This window comes from Penicillium atrosanguineum, assembly GCF_028827265.1.
Source record: "Penicillium atrosanguineum strain IBT 20685 chromosome Unknown utg000008l_segment0_segment0, whole genome shotgun sequence".
NCBI lineage: Eukaryota > Fungi > Ascomycota > Eurotiomycetes > Eurotiales > Aspergillaceae > Penicillium > Penicillium atrosanguineum.
In genome coordinates, this window is record NW_026623140.1 from 2,400,767 (window position 1) to 2,425,943 (window position 25,177).

General features: G+C 52.2%; 11 protein-coding genes across 11 annotated transcripts; 8 read left to right on the plus strand and 3 right to left on the minus strand.

Moving 5' to 3' along the window:
• Positions 1-296: 296 nt before the first annotated feature.
• N7443_010415 (alpha/beta hydrolase) lies at positions 297-1,064 on the plus strand (the record flags this gene model as incomplete). The annotated part of the gene is made up of 1 exon (XM_056890471.1): positions 297-1,064. One exon carries the CDS (start codon positions 297-299, stop codon positions 1,062-1,064), a length of 768 nt encoding a protein of 255 aa, XP_056736962.1.
• A 417-nt stretch (positions 1,065-1,481) lies between these two features.
• Positions 1,482-2,277, plus strand: N7443_010416 (uncharacterized protein; the record flags this gene model as incomplete). The annotated part of the gene is made up of 2 exons (XM_056890472.1): positions 1,482-1,844; positions 1,903-2,277. 2 exons carry the CDS (start codon positions 1,482-1,484, stop codon positions 2,275-2,277), a joined length of 738 nt encoding a protein of 245 aa, XP_056736963.1.
• A 363-nt stretch (positions 2,278-2,640) lies between these two features.
• Positions 2,641-3,499, plus strand: N7443_010417 (glutathione S-transferase family protein; the record flags this gene model as incomplete). Its single annotated transcript, XM_056890473.1, has 3 exons — positions 2,641-2,720; positions 2,769-2,822; positions 2,875-3,499. The coding sequence occupies 3 exons, from the start codon at positions 2,641-2,643 to the stop codon at positions 3,497-3,499; spliced, it is 759 nt and encodes a 252-aa protein (XP_056736964.1).
• A 758-nt stretch (positions 3,500-4,257) lies between these two features.
• Positions 4,258-6,641, plus strand: bbp (putative zinc knuckle transcription factor/splicing factor MSL5/ZFM1; the record flags this gene model as incomplete). Its single annotated transcript, XM_056890474.1, has 6 exons — positions 4,258-4,691; positions 4,753-4,970; positions 5,176-5,399; positions 5,457-5,565; positions 5,622-5,842; positions 5,904-6,641. 6 exons carry the CDS (start codon positions 4,258-4,260, stop codon positions 6,639-6,641), a joined length of 1,944 nt encoding a protein of 647 aa, XP_056736965.1.
• Positions 6,642-6,913: 272 nt separating this feature from the next.
• N7443_010419 (anion exchange family protein) lies at positions 6,914-9,186 on the plus strand (the record flags this gene model as incomplete). The annotated part of the gene is made up of 5 exons (XM_056890475.1): positions 6,914-7,278; positions 7,406-7,554; positions 7,605-7,692; positions 7,743-8,239; positions 8,300-9,186. The coding sequence occupies 5 exons, from the start codon at positions 6,914-6,916 to the stop codon at positions 9,184-9,186; spliced, it is 1,986 nt and encodes a 661-aa protein (XP_056736966.1).
• Positions 9,187-9,791: 605 nt separating this feature from the next.
• On the plus strand, positions 9,792-11,425 carry dbp8 (ATP-dependent RNA helicase DBP8; the record flags this gene model as incomplete). The annotated part of the gene is made up of 2 exons (XM_056890476.1): positions 9,792-10,294; positions 10,366-11,425. The coding sequence occupies 2 exons, from the start codon at positions 9,792-9,794 to the stop codon at positions 11,423-11,425; spliced, it is 1,563 nt and encodes a 520-aa protein (XP_056736967.1).
• A 915-nt stretch (positions 11,426-12,340) lies between these two features.
• N7443_010421 (uncharacterized protein) lies at positions 12,341-13,482 on the minus strand (the record flags this gene model as incomplete). Its single annotated transcript, XM_056890477.1, has 3 exons — positions 12,341-12,844; positions 12,905-13,084; positions 13,171-13,482. The coding sequence occupies 3 exons, from the start codon at positions 13,480-13,482 to the stop codon at positions 12,341-12,343; spliced, it is 996 nt and encodes a 331-aa protein (XP_056736968.1).
• Positions 13,483-15,812: 2,330 nt separating this feature from the next.
• Positions 15,813-18,427, plus strand: N7443_010422 (putative glutaminase; the record flags this gene model as incomplete). The annotated part of the gene is made up of 4 exons (XM_056890478.1): positions 15,813-16,081; positions 16,139-17,553; positions 17,603-17,733; positions 17,789-18,427. 4 exons carry the CDS (start codon positions 15,813-15,815, stop codon positions 18,425-18,427), a joined length of 2,454 nt encoding a protein of 817 aa, XP_056736969.1.
• A 977-nt stretch (positions 18,428-19,404) lies between these two features.
• Positions 19,405-20,869, minus strand: stm1 (uncharacterized protein; the record flags this gene model as incomplete). The annotated part of the gene is made up of 5 exons (XM_056890479.1): positions 20,755-20,869; positions 20,624-20,642; positions 20,330-20,503; positions 20,145-20,271; positions 19,405-20,041 (listed from the first exon to the last, which is right to left on the minus strand). Exons 1-5 carry the CDS (start codon positions 20,773-20,775, stop codon positions 19,405-19,407), a joined length of 978 nt encoding a protein of 325 aa, XP_056736970.1. The 5' UTR covers positions 20,776-20,869.
• Positions 20,870-21,248: 379 nt separating this feature from the next.
• N7443_010424 (bZIP transcription factor) lies at positions 21,249-22,624 on the minus strand (the record flags this gene model as incomplete). Its single annotated transcript, XM_056890480.1, has 4 exons — positions 21,249-21,535; positions 21,588-22,061; positions 22,117-22,333; positions 22,439-22,624. The coding sequence occupies 4 exons, from the start codon at positions 22,622-22,624 to the stop codon at positions 21,249-21,251; spliced, it is 1,164 nt and encodes a 387-aa protein (XP_056736971.1).
• A 1,292-nt stretch (positions 22,625-23,916) lies between these two features.
• Positions 23,917-25,165, plus strand: pex19 (putative peroxisomal membrane protein receptor Pex19; the record flags this gene model as incomplete). The annotated part of the gene is made up of 2 exons (XM_056890481.1): positions 23,917-24,978; positions 25,031-25,165. 2 exons carry the CDS (start codon positions 23,917-23,919, stop codon positions 25,163-25,165), a joined length of 1,197 nt encoding a protein of 398 aa, XP_056736972.1.
• Between the last annotated feature and the right edge of the window lie 12 nt (positions 25,166-25,177).

Genomic DNA, 25,177 nt, shown 5'->3' on the forward strand with positions numbered 1-25,177 from the left:
GAAATTTCGATTGCAAGTTGTGTGCAGGCTGTGCGAGATGAATAGGATAATACCAGAGCCTGATTCCGAGGAAGTAGTGCATACTAATGCAGAATCCCAACCCGCGCGGCCAAGCTCGGTCGTGAGCATGATCACCGCCAGCTGTTGCCAGGTGCATGTGTGGCATCACCTGGTTACGCCCCTCTTATGAGCTCAAACTACTTGTCATTTGAGCCGTGCTGCCATCCCCATTCCCCAATTAATTCAGTCTCAACACCCAAAGCCAACAGCGAGCTTTCAATCATCCAACAACCACCATGTCCCTCAAAAACCCCACCGCAATCCTTATTATCCACGGAGGCTATTTTCTCCCCACAGCCTGGGACACATTCAGTGCCCGGCTCACACAATCGGGTCTCACAGTCCGCTGTCCACGTCTCCCAAGCTGCGGCGACAAACGACCCCCAACGGCCACACTGAAAGAAGATGTCACCGCCGCCCGCAAAGCAGCGAAAGACCTCATCGACACTGGACACATCGTAATCGTCCTAGCCCATGGCTACGGCGGAATTGTTGCCTCGGATGCCCTCACACCAGACCTCTACGCCAACGAAACCAGTAACGGCATCGTCTACCTCATCCTGCTAAGCGCCTGGCTCGTCCAACGCGGCTCCTCCATTGAACAAGTGGTATCGAAGAACGGACTTGAATTTAAAGGAGATATCTTCGTGAAAGAGGACGGAGTAGTGTTTTGCAAGAATGCTGCTGAGACGTTCTACAATGATATCGACTCCGCAACTGCGGCGGAGCTGGCAAAGGGCAATGTTACGCAAAATTGGGCTGCTGCGACAGGGAGCGTGAGCGAGGCGCCATGGAGGGATTTGCCGACTACTTATGTCTATTGTACTAAGGATCTGGCTATTATGTTGCCTCTTCAGAAGATGATGGTTGAAGATGCTGTAGCCTCTGCTGACGGTGCGGTGGAATTCGTGACGGAGGATCTTGATTCGGGACATTGTCCGTTTCTGAGTATGCCGGATGAGTTGGCTAATATTGTGAAGCGGGTGCTTATTAAAGTGGATTAGGACTTGACGGGGATCATTAGAGTGGGAATTAGGTCAAGTCAATGTTTTCTCTGGAGGGGCACGGACTCCATGGCTTTAAATCCGTGACCTTCGGACGATCGGCCTTAGATTGCGGAGTCCGGTCCATCGGGATCAACCTTGCTATGACCAGATCCACTGCAAGGTTGTTTTCGGGCTAGCAATTATATCCACAGATGTAGTTCTTACTTTTCCGTGTTTGACATCGGATTATCGCTGTTATTCCCTTTCCACTCAGAAATATCCATCCTAAGTCCGGCAGGGTCGTCAAGATTCCCTCCGTAGCATAAGCCTCGAACAGTACTTAAAGTCGCGTCTTCCTATTGAATGCTCTCAAGCAATATTCCAGCAAATAGAAGATACCCAATAAGCAACACAACTACACATCTCTCAACCATAATGTCTCTCTCAGGAAAGGTCGTCCTCATCACCGGCTCCTCTCGAGGAATCGGCAAAGCCACAGCTCTTCGTCTTGCCAGCGAAGGGGCAAGTATTGTGATCAACTACATCTCGAACGAAGCCTCGGCCAATAGCCTCGTCGAACAAATCGGGTCTGATCGAGCTCTGGCTGTTCAAGCCGATGCTTCCAACCTATCCGATCTTGATCGCCTCGTTGAGACAACGGTCGCGAAGTTTGGCAAAATCGATATCCTCATCCCTAATGCGGGGATTCTTCCGATGGCCGATTTGGAACATACTACCGAGGCGAATTTCGATAAGACTTATGATCTCATGGTGAAGGGGCCATACTTCCTGGCTCAGGTGCGTACCGAACAACGCCCTACGCGGAGAATGATCAGAATGACTGACCATCTTGCAGAAAGCCGCAAAACACATCCCATCTGGCGGTCGAATCATCTTCATCTCCACTGGAGTCACTGTCGTCTCCAACATCGCACCCACTTATCTTCTCTACGCGTCCGCCAAGGGTGCCGTTGAGCAGATGGCCCGTGTTATGGCTAAGGACCTGGCACGCAAGGGTATTCTGGTGAATGCCGTCGCTCCTGGGCCAACAACCACAGAGCTGTTCCTAGAGGGAAAGTCAGAACAGGTCCTCGGGGCAGTTGCTAATTTGAGTCCGTTTGGTCGAGTTGGGGAACCAGAGGACATCGCTAGTGTAATGGCATTCATGTGTGGGAAAGATAGCAGTTGGATGTCTGGTCAGATTTTGCGGGTGAATGGTGCAATGGCATGATCAATCCGTGGATAGCTTGTTCAGTGTAAATAATAGAAGCATGTCAGCAATCCCTGTTCCTGGTGATCTCGGCGTGTAACCCTTCCGAAGCTGCCTTAGGAAAACACATTTGTCAGCTCGCATTCCCCAGCGCCGTGCTGCTCTAGTTGGTCAAATTGAATTCGGGCTCGTATCGTTTCGATCAATATGGAAATAGTGTAGAGAATGCTTATTCAAGCTTCGGGGAGATTAGAAATCGAAAGCCGAGTGGGGTAACTTGCGATGACCTCAATCCCGCTACTTTAAAAGACCCCACATGCCCACTGACAGCTCTTTTCGCAGTTTATTCCTACATCAACCTGACAAGCACATCAACTATTCAAAATGAGTTCTCCCGACATCACTCTCTACACGGCCCAGACGCCCAATGGAATCAAGATTTCAATGGCGCTGGAGGAGCTTGGGTATGCAAGCTACCCGCCGTTTTTGGTCCGCCACTAACCGCTCGATAGACTTCCCTACAAGGTCGAGAAAATCGAGATCTCTAAGAACACCCAGAAGGAACCGTACGTGTCTATATTATCATCGGACCAACCCCCGATACTAACCATTCCGTAGCTGGTTCCTGGAGATCAACCCCAACGGCCGCATCCCCGCCTTGACCGACACTTTCAGCGACGGCCAAAAGATCCGCCTTTTCGAGTCCGGCAGTATCCTGCAATACCTGGCCGAACAATATGACACTGAGCACAAGATCTCTTTCCCCCAGGGCAGCCGCGAATCCTACGAGATGAACAACTGGCTCTTCTTCCAAAACGCCGGCGTCGGTCCCATGCAAGGCCAAGCTAACCATTTCTCGCGTTATGCCCCCGAGCACATCGAGTACGGTGTGAACCGATACACCAACGAGACCCGTCGCCTGTACGGTGTCTTGGACAAGCACCTAGCTCAGTCCAAGTCCGGTTACATTGTCGGCGACCATGTTTCCATTGCCGATATCTCTCACTGGGGCTGGGTGGCTGCTGCTGGATGGGCTGGTATTGACATTGAGGAGTTCCCGCACGTCAAGGCTTGGGAGGAGCGCATGGCTCAGCGCGAGGGTACTGAGAAGGGTCGTCATGTTCCTTCGAAGCACACGATTAAGGATCTGATTAAGGACAAGGCTGCTATGGATAAGCATGCTGCTGAATCGCGGTCGTGGATTCAGCAGGGTATGAAGGAGGATGCGAAGAACAAGATCTAAGGAAGAGATGAAGATATAGTACCTTAATTCAATACTCCTTGACGATTAGATAGAAAATCGACTCATCGGGCACAAGCTCCACCCTACAGCTCGCATTATGTAAAAGCTCGCACCATCTTTCTAGTACAGATAAAATCATAGACGTAGACATAAGACCTCGTCGTTTCCAAGTTTCTGCTTGACAACTCGATGATAGTCATGATGATCATGTTTTCAATTGGCTTGTGATGGGCTCCAAAGGCTGGTCTCGCGTGATTGTCTTCAAACTGGCTGGGTGCACCTTGGCAGGTCAACGAATTCATCATCACCATCATCATCCAAAGGTCGAGCAGAATAGACCATAGTAGAGACTACTGTTGAAGGAACATGGTGTTGGTATAGTGACCTAAGGGCGGTTCGAGGCCAGGGTAAGGGCGGTTGCGCTTCCAAGTTATCTTGAAAATACGAATTCAATCATCTTAGGATACTCGGAGCGAGATGTTGTTGACAGCCATTGTGGGAGAAAATGATAAATAGGCAAGAGAGAGATAAGCTTCGAATAAATCACGTGTCCACGATAAGATAGCTACCAAAGCACGTAATCAGGTAGTAGCTGTAGTTAGTTGGAGCCATTAACAAGTGCGTACGTATTCACCGCTCGGCAAAATAGCCATACCGCCTTGTTTCAGTCACGTGGTGCGTGGCCACTTTTCACTGAACGGGAGCTTCTTCTTTGAAGACCCGTCACACCACTAACGACCTTTTGAAATTTAAGAGTCATGGCTTGGCGCAATCAAGGCATCACAGGCTCTAACAACATCCCTTTGGGAAGCCGCCGCCGCCCTGGGTTCGGGGAAGAGGAGGAGGAGGATAGTCGCACCGCGACTCCTTCCTCTGTGCCCGATGGCCCTAAGCGTGGCCGCAGCCCCGTTCGAGGTATGTCTCTCCCTACAAGTACTTCACAAGTGTTTGTTTCTCACCTTTCTTCTTTTGAAATAGCGGAGCCCGCGGCCGATGGCGTGAAGAGGCGCAAGAAGCGCAACCGTTGGGGAGACCAGCAAGAGAACAAGGCCGCCGGTCTGATGGGCTTGCCCACGATGATCATGGCCAACTTCACCAGCGAACAACTTGAGGCTTACACCCTGCACCTGCGCATCGAGGAGATCAGCCAGAAGCTTCGGATCAACGATGTGGTCCCGGGTGATGGTGACAGGTATGTACAATCTATTTGACATGCGCCCCCAGCAAGACGTCCGATACTAACTCTCATGTAGATCTCCTTCGCCCCCGCCGCAGTACGACAACTTTGGTAGGCGTGTGAACACTCGCGAGTACCGCTACCGCAAGCGTCTCGAGGATGAGCGTCACAAGCTGGTCGAGAAGGCCATGAAGACCATCCCTAACTACCACCCGCCCTCAGACTACAGACGTCCCACCAAGACCCAGGAGAAGGTCTACGTCCCAGTCAATGACTATCCAGAGATTAACTTCAGTATGATAACTAACCCTCTAACTCCTAACTATCCCTTCACTATGTCTTTAAAAGGCACCCTGCTCGACTCGAGTCGACGAGATTTCCTCGGATGTCCTCGACCCGTTTCTTGCTAACCTTTGGGTGCTTGATGTTGCACACTGCTCTGCGCGCTTTAAAATTACCGGATGAACTAACACATAGCTATTTGCTATCTTTTTTAAAGTTGGCTTACTCATAGGACCTCGTGGAAACACCCTGAAGAAAATGGAGACCGAGTCCGGTGCCAAGATCGCCATTCGCGGCAAAGGATCCGTTAAGGAAGGCAAGGGCCGTTCTGACGCCGCTCACGGTAGCAACCAGGAGGAAGACCTTCACTGCTTGATCATGGCCGATACCGAAGAGAAGGTGAACAAGGCCAAGAAACTGGTTCACAATGTCATTGAGACGGTAAGCCATACCGACCTTTTCTGTCTCCACGGTTTTTATACTAACATAGAGTCCCAGGCCGCTTCTATTCCCGAAGGCCAGAACGAGCTCAAGCGCAACCAGCTTCGTGAGCTGGCTGCTCTCAACGGTACTCTCCGTGATGATGAGAACCAGGCTTGTCAGAACTGTAAGTCTATAATTGCCTCTTATTATCGTGTCCCGTCATTTCTGATTTTCCCCCAGGTGGTCAAATCGGTCATCGCAAGTACGACTGTCCCGAGCAGCGCAACTTCACTGCCAACATTATCTGTCGCGTCTGTGGCAATGCTGGACACATGGCCCGCGATTGTCCCGACCGCCAGAGAGGCAGCGACTGGCGCAACAACGCCGGTGCTGGCGCTCCTGGTGGCCGTGGCGCTCCTCGTGCTATCGGCACTGGCGATGCTGTTGACCGTGAGATGGAGGTGAGTTTCCTTTTCAACGATATCTCACCAATCATACCTTGATTTCTAACTCCCATTCTAGCAACTCATGAACGAATTGTCTGGTGGTGCTCCCGCCGACTATCCGGCTCGTCGTATTGAAGCTGGCCCTGAGCAGGGTGGCTACCCTGACGAGAGTGATGCGAAGCCCTGGCAGCGCGGTCCTCCCGGACCTCCCGCCAGCGACGTTGCTCCTTGGCAACAGCGAGGCCGTGAAAACCATCGCGACGACTACGGATCCCGCGGTGGAGGCGGCGGTGGAGGCGGCGGAGGTGACTACGGCGCTCCTCCCCCTTGGGCTGCTGCTCAGCAGAGTCGGGGTGGCGATTACGGCGGCTATGGAGCTCAGGCCGGATATGCTGCGCCTGGTACCGCTCCCGGTGCTCCACCCGGTGCTGCTCCTTGGCAGCAACCGGCACCTCCTGGTGGCCAAGCTGCGTACGGGTATGGAGGATACGGAGGCTACACTTACCCTCCTGGCATGGCTGCTCCCCCTCCTCCCGGCATGCCTCAGATGGCTTATGGCGGTGCTGGTAGCCCTCCTCCCCCGCCTCCTCCTGGCGACCAGCCTCCTCCCCCTCCCCCTGGCAATCAACCCCCCCCTCCCCCCTCCCAGCGATCAGCCTCCCCCTCCCCCACCTCCGGCGTGAGCATTCTCAATTCTGCAAATGGGTTTCTAGTCGAGAAAAGTTGTGGAGCGCGGTCTCGTTTCGCTCCGATGCCAGGGAACAGCTTCCTAGGTTTCTTTCTATCTCTGTCACGTAATACTCTCAATCAATAGGCACGTCTTGTATTTTGAAAAAGCATTACCATGAATCCGTAGTCAATATAGACACGCCGGCTTATGTTGGGAGGTTTCGTAGCCTTGACGTGAGAATTCCGATGATGCCTGAGGCCCCACATGCTAGTCTTGGCTCACAGCTCTCCAACTTTTGCCTCTCCTCGAATAGATTACCTGCCAACGCCTATTATATTCTCAATTTATTAGCACTCTCCACAAACCCCTGTTTGGGGATCATCCTGTTGAATCGTCAGCCTAATTGAAACTCACACATGCAGGGATCGTCGCACGGGGATTTCTCCCTCCCCTCGGGTCCCAATATACACGCTTCCGCTTCATCTTCTCAGCGGAAACCCTCTTGGCAGTCTCAGCGCATATCGTCTGTCCGCTCGGGCAGGACTCATGCTTCGCAGCTGTCAAACTCATCCACGAACCAACAGGCACCTGTGCAGGAGGATTTGCGTCGCACTTCGACGGCGACTACTGCTCAGTCCTCGCAGCCAAAATGGTGGCGCGTTCGTTTATTCCGTGGAATGATTAATGATGTCAAGCGAAGAGCTCCCTATTACTGGAGTGATTGGACTGACGCGTGGGATTATCGCATTGTGCCGGCGACTGTTTACATGTATTTTGCTAAGTATGTTTCTCCACTGGCTTCCTTTACAGACTCTTTCATGTGCTCCTTCCGATCTGATATCTCGCTTTTGTGTAATTTTGTCATTCACCAATATCGTTGTACAGCAGAGTGCTTACAGTTGTTGCAGTATCTTGCCTGCCCTTGCCTTCTCTCTGGACATGTTTGAAAAGACAAATCAGAGTTTCGGTGTCAATGAGGTCTTGCTTGCCTCTGTTCTAGGAGCAGTCGTATTTTCTCTCCTCGCTGCTCAACCTTTGGTCATCGTGGGTGTTACCGGTGAGTCTTGCCTCTGTCATAAAAACTTACTCCAGCTAAGATCGATTCAGGTCCTATTACCGTGTTTAATTACACTGTCTATGATATTATAACCCCTCGAGGTACTCCATACCTTCCATTCATGTGCTGGATTGGCATGTAAGTTGCGCCCTCTTGACTCGCCAATGGCATGCTAACATGAACATCAGTTGGTCATTGATTATGCATTGGATTCTGGCAATCGCAAATGCCTGCAATGGACTCAAATACGTGACTCGCTTCTCGTGTGATATCTTCGGGTTCTACGTTGCCTGTATCTACCTCCAGAAGGGCATTCAGGTCTTGACCCGTCAGTGGGGCTCCGTCGGCGAGACCTCCGCCTACCTCGCGATTATGGTAGCGCTTCTTGTCTTGATGGCAGCCTGGATCTGCGGAGAACTGGGTAACAGCAACCTCTTTAGTAGATACGTCCGGAAATTCCTCGAAGACTATGGCACACCGCTGGTCATCATATTCTTCACTGGCTTCGTCCACATCGGTCATATGAAAGATGTCGATGTCGCCGTGCTTCCTACCAGCAAAGCATTCTTTCCCACACTGGATAGGTCGTGGCTGGTACGTTTCTGGGACCTCGATGTTGGGGACATATTCTTAGCCATTCCCTTTGCCTTTCTCCTGACTATCCTGTTCTACTTCGATCATAACGGTTGGTGACCCCGAACTGATATCGCCATTTCGATGTTTTTGTACTAACCCTCCCCAACAGTATCTTCTCTCATTGCACAGGGGACTGAGTTCCCTCTCCGCAAACCGGCCGGTTTTCATTGGGACATTTGGCTCCTTGGTCTCACCACCTTCATTGCCGGTCTGCTTGGAATTCCCTTCCCTAATGGTCTCATTCCGCAGGCGCCTTTTCACACTGCTGCCCTTTGCGTCACCCGCCAAGTAGCAGATGAGGACGAGTCCAACAAGGGCAAGGCCGTTCGCCTCACAGACCACGTAGTGGAACAGCGAGTCAGCAACCTCGCGCAGGGCCTTTTGACCCTCGGTACAATGACCGGCCCACTTCTTATCGTCCTCCACCTGATCCCACAAGGCGTCATGGCCGGTCTGTTCTTCATCATGGGTGTCCAAGCCCTTCAGGGTAATGGGATCACTCAAAAGCTGATTTTCCTTGCCCAAGACAAGAGCTTCACGCCCGCCTCAAACCCTCTTAAGCGACTTAATCGCCGCGCCGCTATCTGGGTATTTGCCATCATCGAGCTCATTGGTTTCGGTGCGACTTTTGCCATCACCCAAACTATCGCTGCCATTGGTTTCCCTGTTATTATTCTTCTTTTGATTCCCGTGCGTTCTTTCCTCTTCCCTCTGTGGTTTACTCGCGAGGAACTGGCTGCTCTGGACGCTCCAACGGCTAGTCCCTTCACCATGGAGAGTGTTGGTGGTACGCATGGGCTAGATGAAGAGACAGAAGAGGCGACAAGTAGCGGAGCAAACGGATCTTCAAATGAAGGCGATGGAGTCTTGAGGGGCCGCCCGTCTTCTTCCTCGGAACCTGTAATTGAGAATAATGACCTTGAGAGCGGCGAGGCATATGAGATGACGACTCGGTCGTCTATGAGGAGGAGGAGCACAACCAGCCGGATCGATTGAATTGCGGCCCACAAATTCCATGGTCAACGCGGACTATAACATTCACGATATTTATATTCAGCTTGATCCTGAAAATAATAAACAAAGTCTACTTCATAAATCAGACTTCGACCTACTGACAGCTTAATTCAATACAATGCCTCTTTCTTTAACATCCAGACGCACAGCTGGACCAAAAGGCTCATTCAAATGAGCCAGAAGAGGCGGCAATCATTTATCTTTTCGATCCTATTGAAAATCGTTTATTAGAAAATATTGGAAAAGGATCAAAAATATGTCTACTTAGGATCTATGTCTATAATAAGTATTCTTTTTTATACGCGTATATAAATATGACAACCAGATAAATACCCGAAAGGGAATTATGTAGTATCAGTAGAATAATATCGTTACGTCCATCTACACTATATCCTTAGCCGGCCTGTATAATCATTTCCGCTCGCTTTCTTTCCTCTCATTCACCCAGTGTATGGTCTGAACACAGTCACGTGATAGTCCGAGAATGTATTCATGCCTAGAATTCCGGGCATCTAGGACTCACCGCCAGATTAAGATAACTTTTTCTGCCGCAAAATTATTTCCCAAAGACAAAGCAGCAAGCAAGAATGGCGTCCTCGAAAGAAGATCTGCAGTCTGAGGACTCATATTCGTCTGATCACTCTGAGGAGAGTCAGCATAATGCCCAAGAACGTGCACCCAAGCGCCGTCGTCTCTCCGAATCGGAATCAGATGACGAGTATGTTGCGCCTGCGCCGCTCCCCACCCTCTCCCGTATCAAGAAGAAGGATGATACCGTGAAGCCCAGTGCGACAGATGAGGAGGAGCCTGTCACGATTGCGGACGCTCTTGAAATTGGATTGCGCAGTGAAGAGTCCACTTTCGGTGCTTTGAAAGTTGCTCCATGGCTTGTTGGTTCTTTGACGACTATGGCCATTCGCCGGCCAACGGCGATTCAGAAGGCGTGTATTCCTGAGATTTTGAAGGGTCGGGATTGTATCGGTGGAAGTCGCACTGGTTCAGGAAAGACCATGGCTTTCGCGGTCCCTATCTTGCAGAAGTGGGCGGCCGATCCGTTTGGAATCTTCGCTGTAGTATTGACGCCAACCAGGTATGGCCAGTCCAAGGACAATCCCACTTATCCTCGTCAACCGATATACTAATCCTACCCTCTTTTCACAGAGAACTTGCGCTGCAGATCTACGAACAATTCAAGGCCGTCGGATCCGCTCAGAGCATGAAGCCCATTCTCATTACTGGAGGCACCGACATGCGACCCCAGGCAATCGCTCTCGCACAACGTCCTCACGTTGTCATCGCAACCCCCGGGCGACTTGCAGATCACATTAAGACTTCAGGAGAGGATACGATTGCTGGTTTGCGCCGTGTAAAGATGGTCGTACTCGATGAAGCAGACCGACTGCTGGCAAGTGGCCAAGGCAGCATGCTGCCAGATGTGGAGACCTGTCTCTCTTGTCTGCCTCCCTCCTCAGAGCGTCAAACGCTCTTATTCACTGCCACTTTGACCGCAGAAGTTCGCGCATTGAAGTCGATGCCTCGCCCTGAGGGCAAGCCCCCGATCTTCGTGACCGAGGTCTCAACCGAGAACCAAGGCAACATCCCGCCTACTCTTAAGCAGACTTACTTGAAGGTCCCCATGACACATCGCGAAGCCTTCCTGCATGTGCTCCTGTCCACCGAGGAAAACGTCTCCAAGCCCGCCATCATCTTCTGCAACCACACCAAGACTGCCGATCTGCTCGAGCGCCTTTTGCGCCGTCTTGGTCACCGTGCAACCTCCCTCCACAGTATCCTCCCCCAGTCCGAGCGTACCTCCAACCTCGCCCGGTTCCGCGCAGCCGCTGCCCGTGTGCTGGTCGCGACCGATGTCGCATCGCGTGGTTTGGATATTCCGTCCGTCAGTCTAGTCATCAACTTCGATGTGCCCCGCAACCCAGACGACTACGTGCACCGTGTTGGTCGTACGGCTCGTGCTGGCCGGTCCGGTGAGGCCGTCACGCTTGTTGGACAGCGTGATGTTGAGCTCGTACTCGCCATCGAGCAGCGTGTTGGTCGTGCGATGGAAGAGTGGGCTGAGGAAGGTGTCAGCATTGAGGGTCGTGTTACTCGCACTGGGATTCTCAAAGAGGTTGGCTCCGCGAAGCGCGAGGCTACTGGTGAAATTGAGGAGGGTCGTGATGTTCTGGGTCGCAAGCGGAATAAGCTCAAGAAGGTCAGGTAAATTAAACGACGGTCTGTATATCCACACTGATATGTACTTGATACCATATTTAGAATCAATGATTACTTTAGCGATGCACATTCAGGCTCTTTAATTGTACAATCCACCAAACTACAACCCAAGCTATAAGGAGCCCGAGCATGAAGGAAGAGGTTGGGATTTGAAGGATTCGCAGGCTTTGAAGGTATTTCGAGCTCGTGAATGGCGCATCGTATTGGCTTCATCCTGACCAAGGGTAGGCTGATATTTCCAATGGCCAAAATAGCTGAATTACAGGAGGCTGGACGCTTTTAGAACCTGGATGAAGGTCGGTGGATGAAAGCATGGATGTATGGGACGGGGTGGACTCACTCGTCCTCAGACACCTGAGTGACTTGAGTAATGCCATGAAGTTGTATCATTAAGAGATTATGATGAGGAAGCGTCAAGTGTATAAAGGTCAAGTGCACGAACCATTAGAAGGTAGGTTATGACTGAAGACAGAGGACTTGATGGTTGGAGGAGGCAATTGACAAAGCCCTCTCATTGGAGGGAAGGGGGAGATGTGGAGAAGAAAGGCCGGTATAATTATCACACCGACTTCAAATGATCTCCCAGTACCGTGAAGACACTCAATTACTCCTGCCTACAGCTGAGGTGGATTTACATCGACTAGGCGAATGAAGAGCACACAAATGGTATCGTTGATTGCAAGTGGTAAGAATAGGTTCCTGAGTGACGCCGCCTGTTCCAAGATTAGAGCGTCCATAGTTTCTCCAAGGCCAATGCTAAGGCATAAGGTATTCAAACAGTATAAGTATGTTCGTTGCAGCACGTTCATCATTCGAAAACGCGAAGTCCAGGATATAAACCTTGCGGGCGTCGCGGGTAAGACAAGACGCGTCGTTGACATAGTTCCATGCCGATCCCGTACAGTTATCCAGTCCATGAGTTTGAAGTGCTGTTTCGCTCGGCGGTGCTCATGAGCTTAAGCAACCCATCAACCGCGTCTCCTCTTTGTGATGGCGACAAAGTGTCTTGCGTAGCATCATCATCGCGCCTCAATCCCCCAGTAGCATCGCGACTATGAGTTAGGCGGATAACTGTAGCCGGAGGGCTGCTCAGCTGCATTGGAGATCCAAGAGTGCGGGGAGGGGTGCGATGAGATGTCTTGGCACGGCCCGTTGATTGTTGTGTAGGGAGGTCAGGTGTCTGTTGGAAAGGAGTAGAGCTCAGGTCGGAAGTTGTGCCAATTCGAGGCGTGCGGAATTGAGAGGGTGTGGCGTATTTTCCGTACGGCAAAGGAGATGAGAGAGCGGAGAACGAGAGGCGAGGACATTTACGGCTGTGTACTTCGAGTTCAGACACTCGTCGGTCGATTTGGTGGTCGGTGACATTGCGCATAGCAGATTGGAGCGTGTTGCGGAGAAGGGCTGCTTTCTAGAAGAATATCGTTAGAACATGCCGCGCGGAATGACAGATTCCTGGAGCCCCGCTTACTTCCTGTATGAACGTCTTTCGCGCGTCGGGGTCTTCTGGAATAGGTCTTGTTTCTTTTTCTGAGCTTTGTGACGCGGTTGAAAGTCTGTCGGTATCCATCTGCTCTTGGGTCTGGTCGCGTTCTGGCTCGGAGGACGGTGTTGGAACGCGGATTCCGATCGCGTCTGATTCTTGATCGAGCTATGGTAAGATATTCAGGTCAGTCAATTGCTCTTCTGTGTTTTTTTTTTTTTGTCTCGCTTCAGCGGTCATATCTGCAAGCTTACCTGTTGGCTACCATTCTTGGCTGTTGATTGGGAGCTCTCTTCCTCAAGACCCCGCGGCTCCTGCGCGTGTCCGAAGTTTACGTTGGTCTCATCCATCTGGTCCCTCGTCCGTTTTTGACCAGCAAAAATGGGTGAGGGTAGGAGCTTCTTGGGCGAAATGTTCATGAATAGGGCCCGTTTGACTGGGGTTGTGGCGACCGAAAGCGACTGTTTGCTCTGGTGGGCGGGCGACAGACACGCGTTGGTGTCTTTCTCTCCGAGGATTCGACGTCCGTCCTTGACGGGACTGAAGTGCATTGAGGTTGACTGCATATTGGAGCGTGCTCTGAGACCGGGAGTAGGAGAGGAGGGTGTAGAGCAGCAAGAAAGATACAAGTGGGGGAAGCGGAGGCGTGATCTCGTGTACCACGCGAACAATGTAGGCAACACCGGGCAACAATGGCAGACCAAGGTATGTCAAAATGTTGGAGCAAAGCTGTGAGAGAATTGAAGAGTCGAAGAATTGAAGAGCAAAGATGTTCCGAAGACAAAACGGTCGCGTCAATCGCGTATAGTCCCCCGATACCTTACTAGCTTTGTATAGATGCACGGACGCGGCTCCACACCGTCGTGTTGAGCACGCGTCCACGGATTACCCTGACTTAGGGGCTGGCCTTAGTTCGGAGTGTCCTGTTTCTTTTGTGCGGCTTGTTTTTTTACTGTTCATCCGTATGCTATGTCACCCTCGAGGATTATTTTTGGGGGATGGGCATGGGCAGTGGCCAAAACGTCGATCGATTTGAATTTTGCCTTAACTCTTCTGTGTCCTAGGGTAAAGTACGTGTGTTCCATTTCGAACTAGACCCCAAACCAGGCCAATGGCGCGTATTCACTAGAATTCTTGCCTCGCGCGTTGTGTGTCGTGACCGCGACGCTTATCGATAACCCTGGGTCCCAATGGGGCTAGCAGTTTGAGATGCACATTCAACCCTTTAGGAAAGCGTAGTGTGCGCGCTGGTTCTAGTTCAATACATTCAATTCCCTGCCACGGACACTGCTCTCATCACGATAGACATTGGATACTGTGACTGCTTGGGCATGTAAATAGATTGTCAAGTTATATCGTATCGATAGCTCCAGAACTTTTCTTTTTTCAACCCCCCACACTCTATACAAGAGCCATATATACACATGTGGACTGGTAGAAGTGTCCAAGCTTCCAGGTTCTAACATGCGTAATCACGATATATACGCCATTCACTGCACTCACAATCCTCTTGCCTTCAAATATTCATAGTCCGGCATCGCTGTCTGCACCAAAGTCTGAAGCTGCTTCGCAGGAGATTCCCGAACTCAACCTTTCATTTAGCCACTTCCTCATCAATGTCGACACCAATCGGTGTCTTTCCTTCAACGATACCGCTCGAATTCTTCATAGAAGATCGCATTAGTTTGAAATCAGAATGAGTTGAGCTGTTCATAGTGAACAGTCCAAGGTTTCTCATGTACCGTATCAGATCCGAATAGATGCTTGGCCTACGCTATTGGATCCACGAAAAGAGGGCTCTCTTCTTTGACTAAAATAGAACGGTCTTGGTCCTCTGAAGATTTGATATGTTACAGCAGCGAATTGACGCACTGTTGGTAACAATCTCGCATTCCCTGCCTCTCCTCCGGGGGGTCTATTCGTTGGAATGTCTGCCTCGAGCTTCAGCTGAACCATTTTCCTGCTCACAGATAGAAACGAATAACATCCCTGATCTTCTCCTAGAGAAATTCCATCTTGGCAGTCTAGCGCAGGTATGCGAAGTAGAAGGTTGGAGCAGGTCCTTGGATATGAGTCCAAGAAGAGCCTCGACGTCTTGGTTCGGGGAATGATCGAGCCCATTTGAAAACCCCTAGCCATGAGTCCGACGGTTTTTAAATGAACTTGTGAAGTGAGAACCTAACCTTCAACTCTGAACCATGATCTGTTTCTAAACAGCGGTGTACGTTCACGCAAGAGAGCTTCTTAGTAAGGCGAGGGCTAAGTAGCACTCGTAGTGTAGAGCTGATCAATCTTACAATTGCAATTTAATTGAAGATGCAGGGAAATACAAGCATAAGCAAGGTAGGTCTTATTGCTAAAATAAGGAAAAGCCTCGCCGTTGCCCAAAATGGACAGCTGATTCAATTTGGACAAAGCAGGCCGAAAAGGGTCGTGCACGCATCCTCCCTAGAAATAATAGTCCACCCCTATTTATGAGATTAATTGGCGTTCGATGATAGATTTCACATCTTCACTCTCTTGGACGTAGTGTGCTGCGCCTAGTAAGAGTGTACTGTATACTAGTCCTGAGCGGTCTCCGCATGACATCATCGGAGTGATCTCGACCTCCGACGCTCATTTGGTGCACAGCTGCAGAAAGGCGAACAGGGTCCAATTAGCATTGCATCTGGTTGTCTTTTCCCAGGTTACTAGACTTTTCTCAACGAATCAAGAGGCGCATCGGAGTTGGCCAAGGTCAGTCGATCTCAGCTGAGTTGATCGTTCCCCGCATTTCCGCATTCACATTCCTGCGCCCCTTCGTTTCACGCTTCCACACTCTCCTTGGTGCTAGGTGACTGTGGTTCAAGTTCCAATTCCTGTCACACCTGTCATTCTTTGAGAAAAAGCTGCCAGTATGCAGCTGTCCCTCGCCGTTCTGGCTGCGGTCACTCAGGCCGCTGTCAGTGTAGCTTCAAGCCTCACACCCCCGGTTCTGCCGTTGACCGTACGGAACCCCTACCTGAGTACCTGGCTAGGTGATGCTCGCGATGCACCCTGGTCCAGCTGGCCCATGTTCTATACTGGAGATGAAATTGGGCTGTCGTTGATGGCCCAGATACCAAGCCAGGGATCGGTGTACCCTCTCTTTGGCAAGCCGCAGGATTCCTTGGGCTCGGATGAAGAGTACGAGAGAGCTCCAGTGGTTCCTCCACAGTATTGTGGCTAATAAAGTCACCGCAGGTATCAAATTAAATATCCCAACTATCTTGGAAATAACTACGATGCCTCGACGACCAACTTTACCTATCGCATTGACACTAATGGCTCTAAACCCCTCGACATCACGGTCTCATTTCTCTCTCCTATCACCCCGACATCGACTCTGCGGCAGTCGATTCCGGCCTCTTATATAACCATTGATGTAAAAGGCGACACCGATGTCAACATTTACATGGATGTAGACGGACGTTGGCTGAGCGGAGACACTGGAGCCCAGCTCAAGTGGGAGTGGGATACGATGAACGTCGGAAACAAGAACAAGAAGCCAAGCCTTCAACGGTGGCAGGTTCGCCGAACGACAGAGCTTCTGTTGACGGAGATCCGCGATCGTGGTGAATGGGGTACCCTCCACTTCACCGGACCTGCCAGTGCTCAGTACGAGTCCGGCGAGGCAGACAAGGTGAGACAAAACTTTGCCAGCTCGGGAGGGTTGCGCAACAAGAACGATGGACAGTGGCGCGCCATTCGTGATCGCACGCCAATCTTTGCCTTCTCGAAGTTTTTCAACCTTAGTCGACCAACCGCATCGGGTTCCCTTGGCGTCACATTCACCCTCGGCCTTGTACAAACACCTGTTGTGCAGTATGCCGCTGCTCGCGGGCTCACTATGATGCGCCCTCTTTGGGAATCCTGGTTCCCAACCACCGAGGAGCTTCTCACCTTCCACTACGATGACTACGCTGCGGCCAGCGCTCTGGCTTCCAACTACTCCCAGCAAGTGGCCGAGGATGCCTACCTTTCCGGAGCCGACGATTACGTCGACATTGTTGCTCTTTCTGCGCGCCAGGTGATGGGCGCTACTACGTTCTCCGGTACTCCGGACAACCCCATCCTATTCCTCAAGGAGATCTCCTCCAATGGTAACTTCCAAACTATCGATGTGATCTTCCCGGCTTTCCCTTTCTTCTTGTACACCAACCCACGCTGGCTGGCGTATTTGCTGGAGCCACTCATTGAACATATGCTGAGCGGGCAATATCCTAATACGTACGCGATGCACGATTTGGGCACCCACTTCCCCAATGCCACTGGGCACTCCGACGGCAAAGATGAGTATATGCCGGTAGAGGAGTGTGGTAACATCCTGATCATGGGTCTGGCTATTGCCAATTCGCTTCAGTATGAAGAATCGTCTGAAGCGTCTTCCATCTGGTCTACTGAGGGATCGAGTTCCTCAAAGTTTTCGACCGAGTCATCCGGGCTCTTCCCTCTGAACAACCTGCAAGCTCTGTCCGGTATCGCCCACCAAGATGGCAAATGGGGCGGTGGCATAGAGGGACAGCATCTCGCTGAGAAATGGGTGAAGCGCAGCTACCGTCTCTGGAAGCAATGGACAGGATATCTAGTTGAATTCTCTCTGGAGCCCGCTAACCAACGTGAGCTTCGAGCAATTTTCTTCCTGAGCAAATGCTAACCAAGTCACAGTGTCTACCGACGACTTCGCCGGCTGGTTGGCCCTGCAAACCAACCTTGCCTTGAAGGGTATTGTTGGCATCAACGCGATGAGCAAGCTGGCCGAGTTGACCGGTCACGATGATGACGCCTCATACTTCAAGGTGAGATGCACATTTCTTGTGTTAATACGAAGAGTACCCAACTGATGCAAACCAGGATATTGCCGACAAGTATATCGCCAAGTGGGAAGAATTCGGCATGTCTCGCGACGGCACACACGCGAAACTCGCCTACGACTGGTACGGCTCCTGGACCACAATCTACAACCTCTACGCCGACGCCCAGCTCTGTTTCCACCTCGAAGGCACAGACTCATCCAGCAAGGACAAGTCGCCCGGCTTTGTTCCTCGTCACATCTACCAGAAACAGTCCGTTTGGTACCACTACGTGCGTCAGAAGTTCGGTCTGCCCCTCGACAGCCGACACCTGTACACCAAGACGGACTGGGAGTTTTTCTCGATGGCCGTTGCATCCAAGCCCGTTCGTTCTGAGATCCTCGAGTCTGTTGCGCGCTGGATCAATGAGACTGTTACGGATCGCCCGTTCACGGATCTGCATAACACCGAAGGCGATGGGAACTTCCCTGGTCCGAACTTCTTTGCCCGCCCTGTTATCGGTGGTCACTTTGCGTTCTTGGCGCTTGAGCGGGCTTGCGGTGGTCGTGCAATGAAGGGGCTGTCCTTCTTGGATGAAGTGGACGAGGAGACTGTTCAGGTTTGGGCTCAGAGTGCCCAGGCTGCGGCGGAAGAGTTTACTCATCCGTCTAGGAACCACCACGGAGATGGAGAGCTTTGAGCTATCTTCGCTGGTGGACTGGTAGAGGGTGAAGTTGAAAGGTTTGAATGTGGTGGCTGTTGGCTGCTGTCTACACTTTTGCTTTCCCTTGATACCTCGTAGCAAGGCAGATCCTGATTCTGGATTTCTGGATCTTCTCAGACTCAGTACATAGCTTTGAGAAGTGGAGATATGATCAAATAAACTCTTCAATTACATCCCATAACTCAGTATCGAAAGCTGGATCCAGAATAAAGAGATGTAACTATAGAAGTCTATAGACGAGGCTTACTCTATGTAGAGAGGAGGAAATGAGGAAGGAAAGGAGAGGGGATCTGTGAAGGTAACGGCGGCTCTCATCGAGCCTCAGCGGATGCAAGAAGTCCTATCTTATAACTTGGAACGAGAGTAAAGATTTTTTACTTACACAAAGCGTCACACAATCAAGCAGCCCCCGGCGCAACATAAAGATCCCAAGGCAAGTCGTGTCACTAGGACACCTCCCGAGGTCGGGGTATACGACAACCTACAACCTACGACAACCCGATAACAGCAGAGTTCAGATGAAGGATTTCATTGCGTTACTAGATTTCTCATGACTTGTGGGTTTAAAATCAAATTACATGAGCCCGTTGACTTTCAGTCATCCAATTCACGTTTGCACACATCCACATCCGAAGAAACATGTCAAGAGCACACAAAAGAACCCGGCTGTCTGTTCGACATCCAGGTGACTAGTTTTTTATTGAAGCCTTCCCTGATAAATTCAAAAACCAATTCCGTCTTCCACTCTCCATCCACCCTGTCGCATCAAAAAAAAAGAAACTCGCGTAAATTCCATCACATATCGCACGAGCTGAATTTCCATGGACTCATGCAGATCAGAAAAACCTCCCAAGTGCTATACCGCACCTAGAGAACGGGCTTGACAGAGAGAGTTAAGGGAAGAGGCCCAGGGAAAGCAGTCCCGTCGAGGACGCTGGGGGCGTTGGAAGCATTTAGTTGCCGCCCAGGCTGGGGAAGTTCTTCTCGTCGACGGTAGGGCCGGTGGGGCCACGGGGGGCACCACGGCCGCCGCGAGGAGCACCAGCAGCAGAGGCACCGCGGGGAGCACCAGCAGCAGGGGCACCACGAGGGGCACCAGAGCCACGGGGAGCACCACCGCGAGGAGCACCGCGGGGAGGACGGTCACCACGGGGAGCGCGGTCACCGCCACGGCCACCGCGGCCACCACGGGGGGCGGGGGTGGAGCGGGGCTGCTCAACGAAGCGCAGGTCGACGTCAAGGAAGTTCTTCTCCTTGCGCTGCTTCTGGCGCTGGGTCTTCTCACCGGAACCCTGGAAGTAAGCCTCCTCCTCCTTGTGCTCAACCTCCTTGGCGGTGGCCCACTTCTTGTCCTCCTTGACACCCTCGTTGGCGGCACGGACGGGCTTGGCAGCCAGGCTCTCGCGGGCGGCCTTCTCAGCGAGGTATTCGCTGAAGGACTTGGAGTTGTCGGGCTCCTCAATCTCCTCGGCGGGGGTCTCGGGGGCGTTCTCCTCGGCCTTGGCGAGCTTCTCACCCTGGCGCTCATCGTCCAAGGTCTTCTCGCCGCTCTCGGCACCCCAGCCCTGCTGGACCTGCTTGCGAGTGTCGCTAGAATGGCTGTTAGTCTTCATTCTTGGAAAAATTCCCGGCAACTTGAAGCGATCTCGATGTTCGTTCCTTCTTCTGCCGGCACTGAATGAGGGTCGCTTACGTCTGACCAGTGCGGGACTGGCGGTCACCACGGCCACGGCCACCACGGCCACCGCGGGCGGGCTGCTCAGCCTCGTCAGTGGGCTTGGAGCGGTTGTTGGAGCGACCAGCGTTGCGGTCACGGAAAGCTATGGGACCTGTTAATTCCTCCAACTTTCATCGACTCAACACGATGATATCACATACCGGCTTCGTTGCCGGCGGTCACGCGGCCACCACGGCGGTTGTTGTTGCCCTCGCGGGGAGCGGCAGTGGGAGCCTCATTGGGAGCATCGCGCTTGCCAGAGCGAGCAGCGGGGCGGTCGACGGCCTTAGCGGGGGGAGGCGCGGGTCTGTTAGGGTCGAGCTCAGGGTCATTGCCTAGAATTGAGAGAGAAAATGGTTAGTGGGCGATGAAAATGGAGCTTGCAAGGGATGGAAATCCAGTGCGAATAGGTGGGAAGGAGGGGTTATCCGGCAGTAGAGGAGGGGAAAACTCACCAAGAAGCTCGTAGAGGTTCTGTTGAACGCAGAAAAAAGCAGACGAAGGTTAGCCATAGTTCCGATGCACCGTCCAAGCTCAATTGTACTGTCGCGAAGCACATCTCGAAGCTCCTTCGAGTTCAGCGTACCTTGGACCGGATTTCGGTCATGACGCCTGTCTGTTGCGGAGACCTTCCGTACGGGAAGGTTCTCGACGATCACAAACAGATCAGTATAAGAGGGTTAAAGCGGACACAAGGCTGAACCTGCACAGGATCCGGCCTCGACGATGATGATGAAGGGGTGGCTTAAGGTGGTTTACAAGGTGAGAGGAAGGAGGTTTGTGGTGAACGACGAATCCGGTTAGGCCCGATTTACTAAGCGAATCAGGCTAGGGCTTAGGGTATCATGGCGTCACTGGCGGAGCATAGCATCATACATTTACTGTGATTTATATTGGTTTTCGTGCTGATTTGTGCTGATTTGTGCTGATTAGTGTGGTTTGGGGAGTTTAGAAGGGCTAATTGACTTTTTACGGGGTCATATGCTGTAATGGGTGCTTCATAGTAGATTGTAGACACAACTATGTACTGTACTTTGGTATCAATCCCAACGCCGGGCAATGCGAAATCACTTTTTGTTCTCATGTCCGAGAATTGTTCTGCTCGTAGTTAAAAGGTGTTGGAAAATGCATGCTGGCGCTGAGTCCGAACGGATCCGTGTCCAACATCGGCTCGTACTGGCCCATGAGATGGTTTGCATTCCCGAAATCTCCAGGGTTCGCGTCCCCACCAGGAGGAGCGTTGTACCCCGTCATATGAGACCCGGATGCTACCGACTGCGGCGTAAATCCTGGTACACCGTAGGGCGTATTGACTGAGCCGTCGTGATCTTCGTCCACGAGATCGGCCTGTGCATCATATTCTTGTTCTGCGGGAGTCAGCGGGTGTATCGAACATTTTCGAAACATGGAAAAACTTACCAAGTTGGTCATAATGCTTTTGGAATGGAGATGGGTAATAAGCGGCAACATTGCGTCCCCGAGGCCCCCGAGGCTTGGGGTCCGTTGGGTCGGTTTGCGGCATGCTCATGCCTGGCGGCGAAGTTTGGTTGTTGAAAGTCCGCGGCTGTGGTAACAGCTGGGGACGTCCGCCCTGCGAGTCCACTCCAACGGGTGACATGCCACCCTGGAAGCCGAACCCGGGCGATTTGACGTGGGACGGCGAAGACACGTGCGAGGTAGGCGTGGCCTGGAATTGCGGAGACGCCACGCCATATGCACCCTCCCGCTGCGACATGCCGAAGGCATCCGGCTTGGAGGCGATCCCGGCGGGATGCCTTTGTCCAGGTCGAAGACCAGGAGGTCCCGATGCCGACTTGGGAGGCACTGGGTTCGCCTTTGCAGAAGCGCCCGGCGCCCCTGTCTTCAAGCGTAGCTCTGCTTGCACATCGATGCCTGGGTTATTGAGTCAGTCATGGAGTTCAATTGATGGTTGGGAGGTGGGACCCACCTTTCTCGAGAAGGATTCGCTCCAACAGAGAATTTTTATATCGCAGCATCAAACATTCATCTGCGGCACTGCGATGACTCTGCTGCAGACTCTGCAAAGAATCTTCATTGCGTTTGATAGTAGTCTCGAGCTGACGGATATACTCGGTCCGTCGCTCGCGGAAGGCAGCCTGCGCTTGTCTGTTGCGCTGCTTACGCTCTTCCGAAGTGGCATAGATCTATTGCGAGGTAAGTAAAGAGAAGAACAGACCAGACAGTGACACATGGGAAGGCAAAAGAATGCGGGGCCCCGGATTACTGCATGGAGAGAAGTTGTTACGTACAGGTTTTCTGCCTCCCTTTCTCTTCTGAGTCTGCGCGGTGTCCTGAGTTAAAGGCTCCGCTTCAGCATCGGGAGTTGACACGTTTGAACTGATCGAACCGTCTGGCAACGGTTCGGACTTGGGCACGACAGGGTCCATGACCGTGTCATTATGCTCTGAGTGAGAGGTCTCGATCATAGAGACCATTGGAAGGGCGATCCTCGATCGACTCGCTCCCTATCCAGTTTTACCCTGCAGGCCGGTCTTCGGACACGGACCAGCACAGCAAGAATTGAAGCTCCCCGCCGAACCACGGGCTTGGTCAAACAACGCGACGGGAAATTTTCACAGAGCACAAACAGACGCAGGAGACGCGCGGTTAGGCGGCAACGGGATGAGCGAGTGAGAGGCAAGAGAGTGACATAAAAAAAATTGGATTATGAGAAAGGAAGAGTCAGAGAATGGAGATAAACGGGGTGTTGGGGGGAGGAAGGGAGAAATGTGTAAAGCGATTGACTAAACGAATAATAATGTTGTTTCGTCCGACCCCAAGGCTCCTTGGGGGCATTTGGGGCAAAAGAGAGGGGCCTTCTCTCGCCTATTGACTTTTCCCTCTTCTTTTTTTCTTTTTTTTTTTTCCTTTCCGTTCTTCGCCTTCCTAGTTTGCGTTGCCAACCACTGACGGCAACGGGCCCACCAGTCCACTTCGAGGCCCAGATGCTTCAATTCAAGTGGCCAATTCGCAAGGTCCTTTCCTCTAGTGTGGTACGATGGTGATCTGGCATGAAGGAAAAGTACCTTAGTGCATTAGGGATACATAGGGGTACATTGCAGTACCTGGAATTGCTTCCGCGGAGAAAGTCCATACGGCGTAGTCAAAAGAAACACGAGGGAGGCGAGGGACAGATGCAAACTCTGACGAGCGTCAGCCAAGGTTCGCCGAATAGCCGATACCGGGGCCAACCGGGGGCACGTTGTTCGACGGCGCTTTCCGCCTATGCTCCTTAAGTTCACCGCGGGGTTTCAGGGGAATGCACGTCAGGTGCTTTAGGCCTAAAGTAAAAAGAGAACTCCGGGGATCACGCGGTCCAAAGCCACTTTTTTTTAGCTCGGCCCCCAGATCATTTGAAATGATGCAATATTGGTTGCGTTGCAGATTTTGGCCGAGTTCCGTGCGGGGGATGATTGACCTAGACTGTCAGACCTGAGGAACTTTTTTGTTCTTCTAGGATGTAATATACGAGATCTGAGAAAATCGGTGTCTACCAGAACCGACCTCAATCTACTAGTTAGTTCTACCAGGGCATGTTACACACCATGTAAACCGTAGTGAATCCTCGGCGGTCGGTGTTCGGCTCCCCGCCAACCTCAGGCTCGTCACATGCCGAGACCTGACCATCAACACTCGTCTTTGTCCCACGTCCACGTCCACGTCGTCCACTCGTCCCTGAGAGCTGTCAGCTTGCTCGCCTGCTTTTAGACCTCCGATCCCACACAACATGGAAACTTCTGGTCAGCCTGGCCAACCTGGCCAACCTGGCCCGCATGATTCTACGCCCGTCCCCTCAACCGATCCGACTACTGCGCCCGCAGAACCCCCGCAGAAACAGGCCGATCAACAAAAACCCAGTAACGACAGTGATGCTGACGAGGACTCGGACTTTGACGAACTTGACGGTACTGCCATACCCCTCACCCCTCCCCGCACCAATCGCCATACTAACAAACCCATACCAGACGTCCTAGATGACTTCTCCAAACCAAAAGCCCCCCAACCCGCACCCGTACCCGCACCCGTATCTGCGCCCGACTCCTCAGCAGGCGTCGCCCCTCCCGACTTTGACGAAGATGCCTTCCTGAAACAGCTAGAGAAGGACATGGCCAACATGATGGGCAACGCGCCCAGCATGCCTGCTGCAGACCAACCCGACTCCCAAAATGCTGTAGACCAAGGCGCGGACGTCTTCGCGAAACAACTCGAAGAGAGCGGGATCCCACCCGGCGATTTCCTCAAACAGCTCCTGGCCGACGTGATGGCCGAAGAGGGCGGGGCTGGCGCGGGGTCCGGGACGGGAAGCGCGAAGGCGTCGCCTGCCCCTGCCGCTGCGCCTGCGCCGAGTGCTCCGGCTGATGGTGAGCCTGAGTCGTTTAGTGATGCTATTCAGCGGACGATGGAGCGGATGAAGGAGTCTGGGAATAAGGCCACTGAAGCGGCGACGGGGGATGATGGGTCCGATGATATGTTGGCGCAGTTGCTTAAGGCGGTTGAGGCTGGTGCGACGGGCGCTGGGGAGGATGGAGATTTGACGAAGATGTTTATGGGGATGATGGAGCAGTTATCGAATAAGGAGATGCTTTATGAGCCTATGAAGGAGTTGGATGGGAAGTTTGGGCCGTGGATTAAGGACAATAAGGAGAATGGGAAGGTTGCTCTTGAGGATATGGAGCGCTATGAGACGCAGGCGAAGGTTGTGAAGCAGATTGTGCTGAAGTTCGAAGAGCCTGGGTACACGGATGAGGATCCTAAATGTCGGGAGTATATCTGGGAGCGGATGCAAGAGGTAAGATCATTTTGGTTCCTGTCTCGGTGTCTTATGCTGATGATTTCTACAGATGCAAGCCGCAGGAAGCCCGCCCGAGGAACTGATTTCCAACCCGCTCATGGAAGACCTGGGAGGTCTAGGTGGCCTGGGAGGCGCGGCAGGTGCTGGAGGCCCTGGCGGAGTCCCCGATTGCCCGCAACAATAAAGTTTCAAGTAT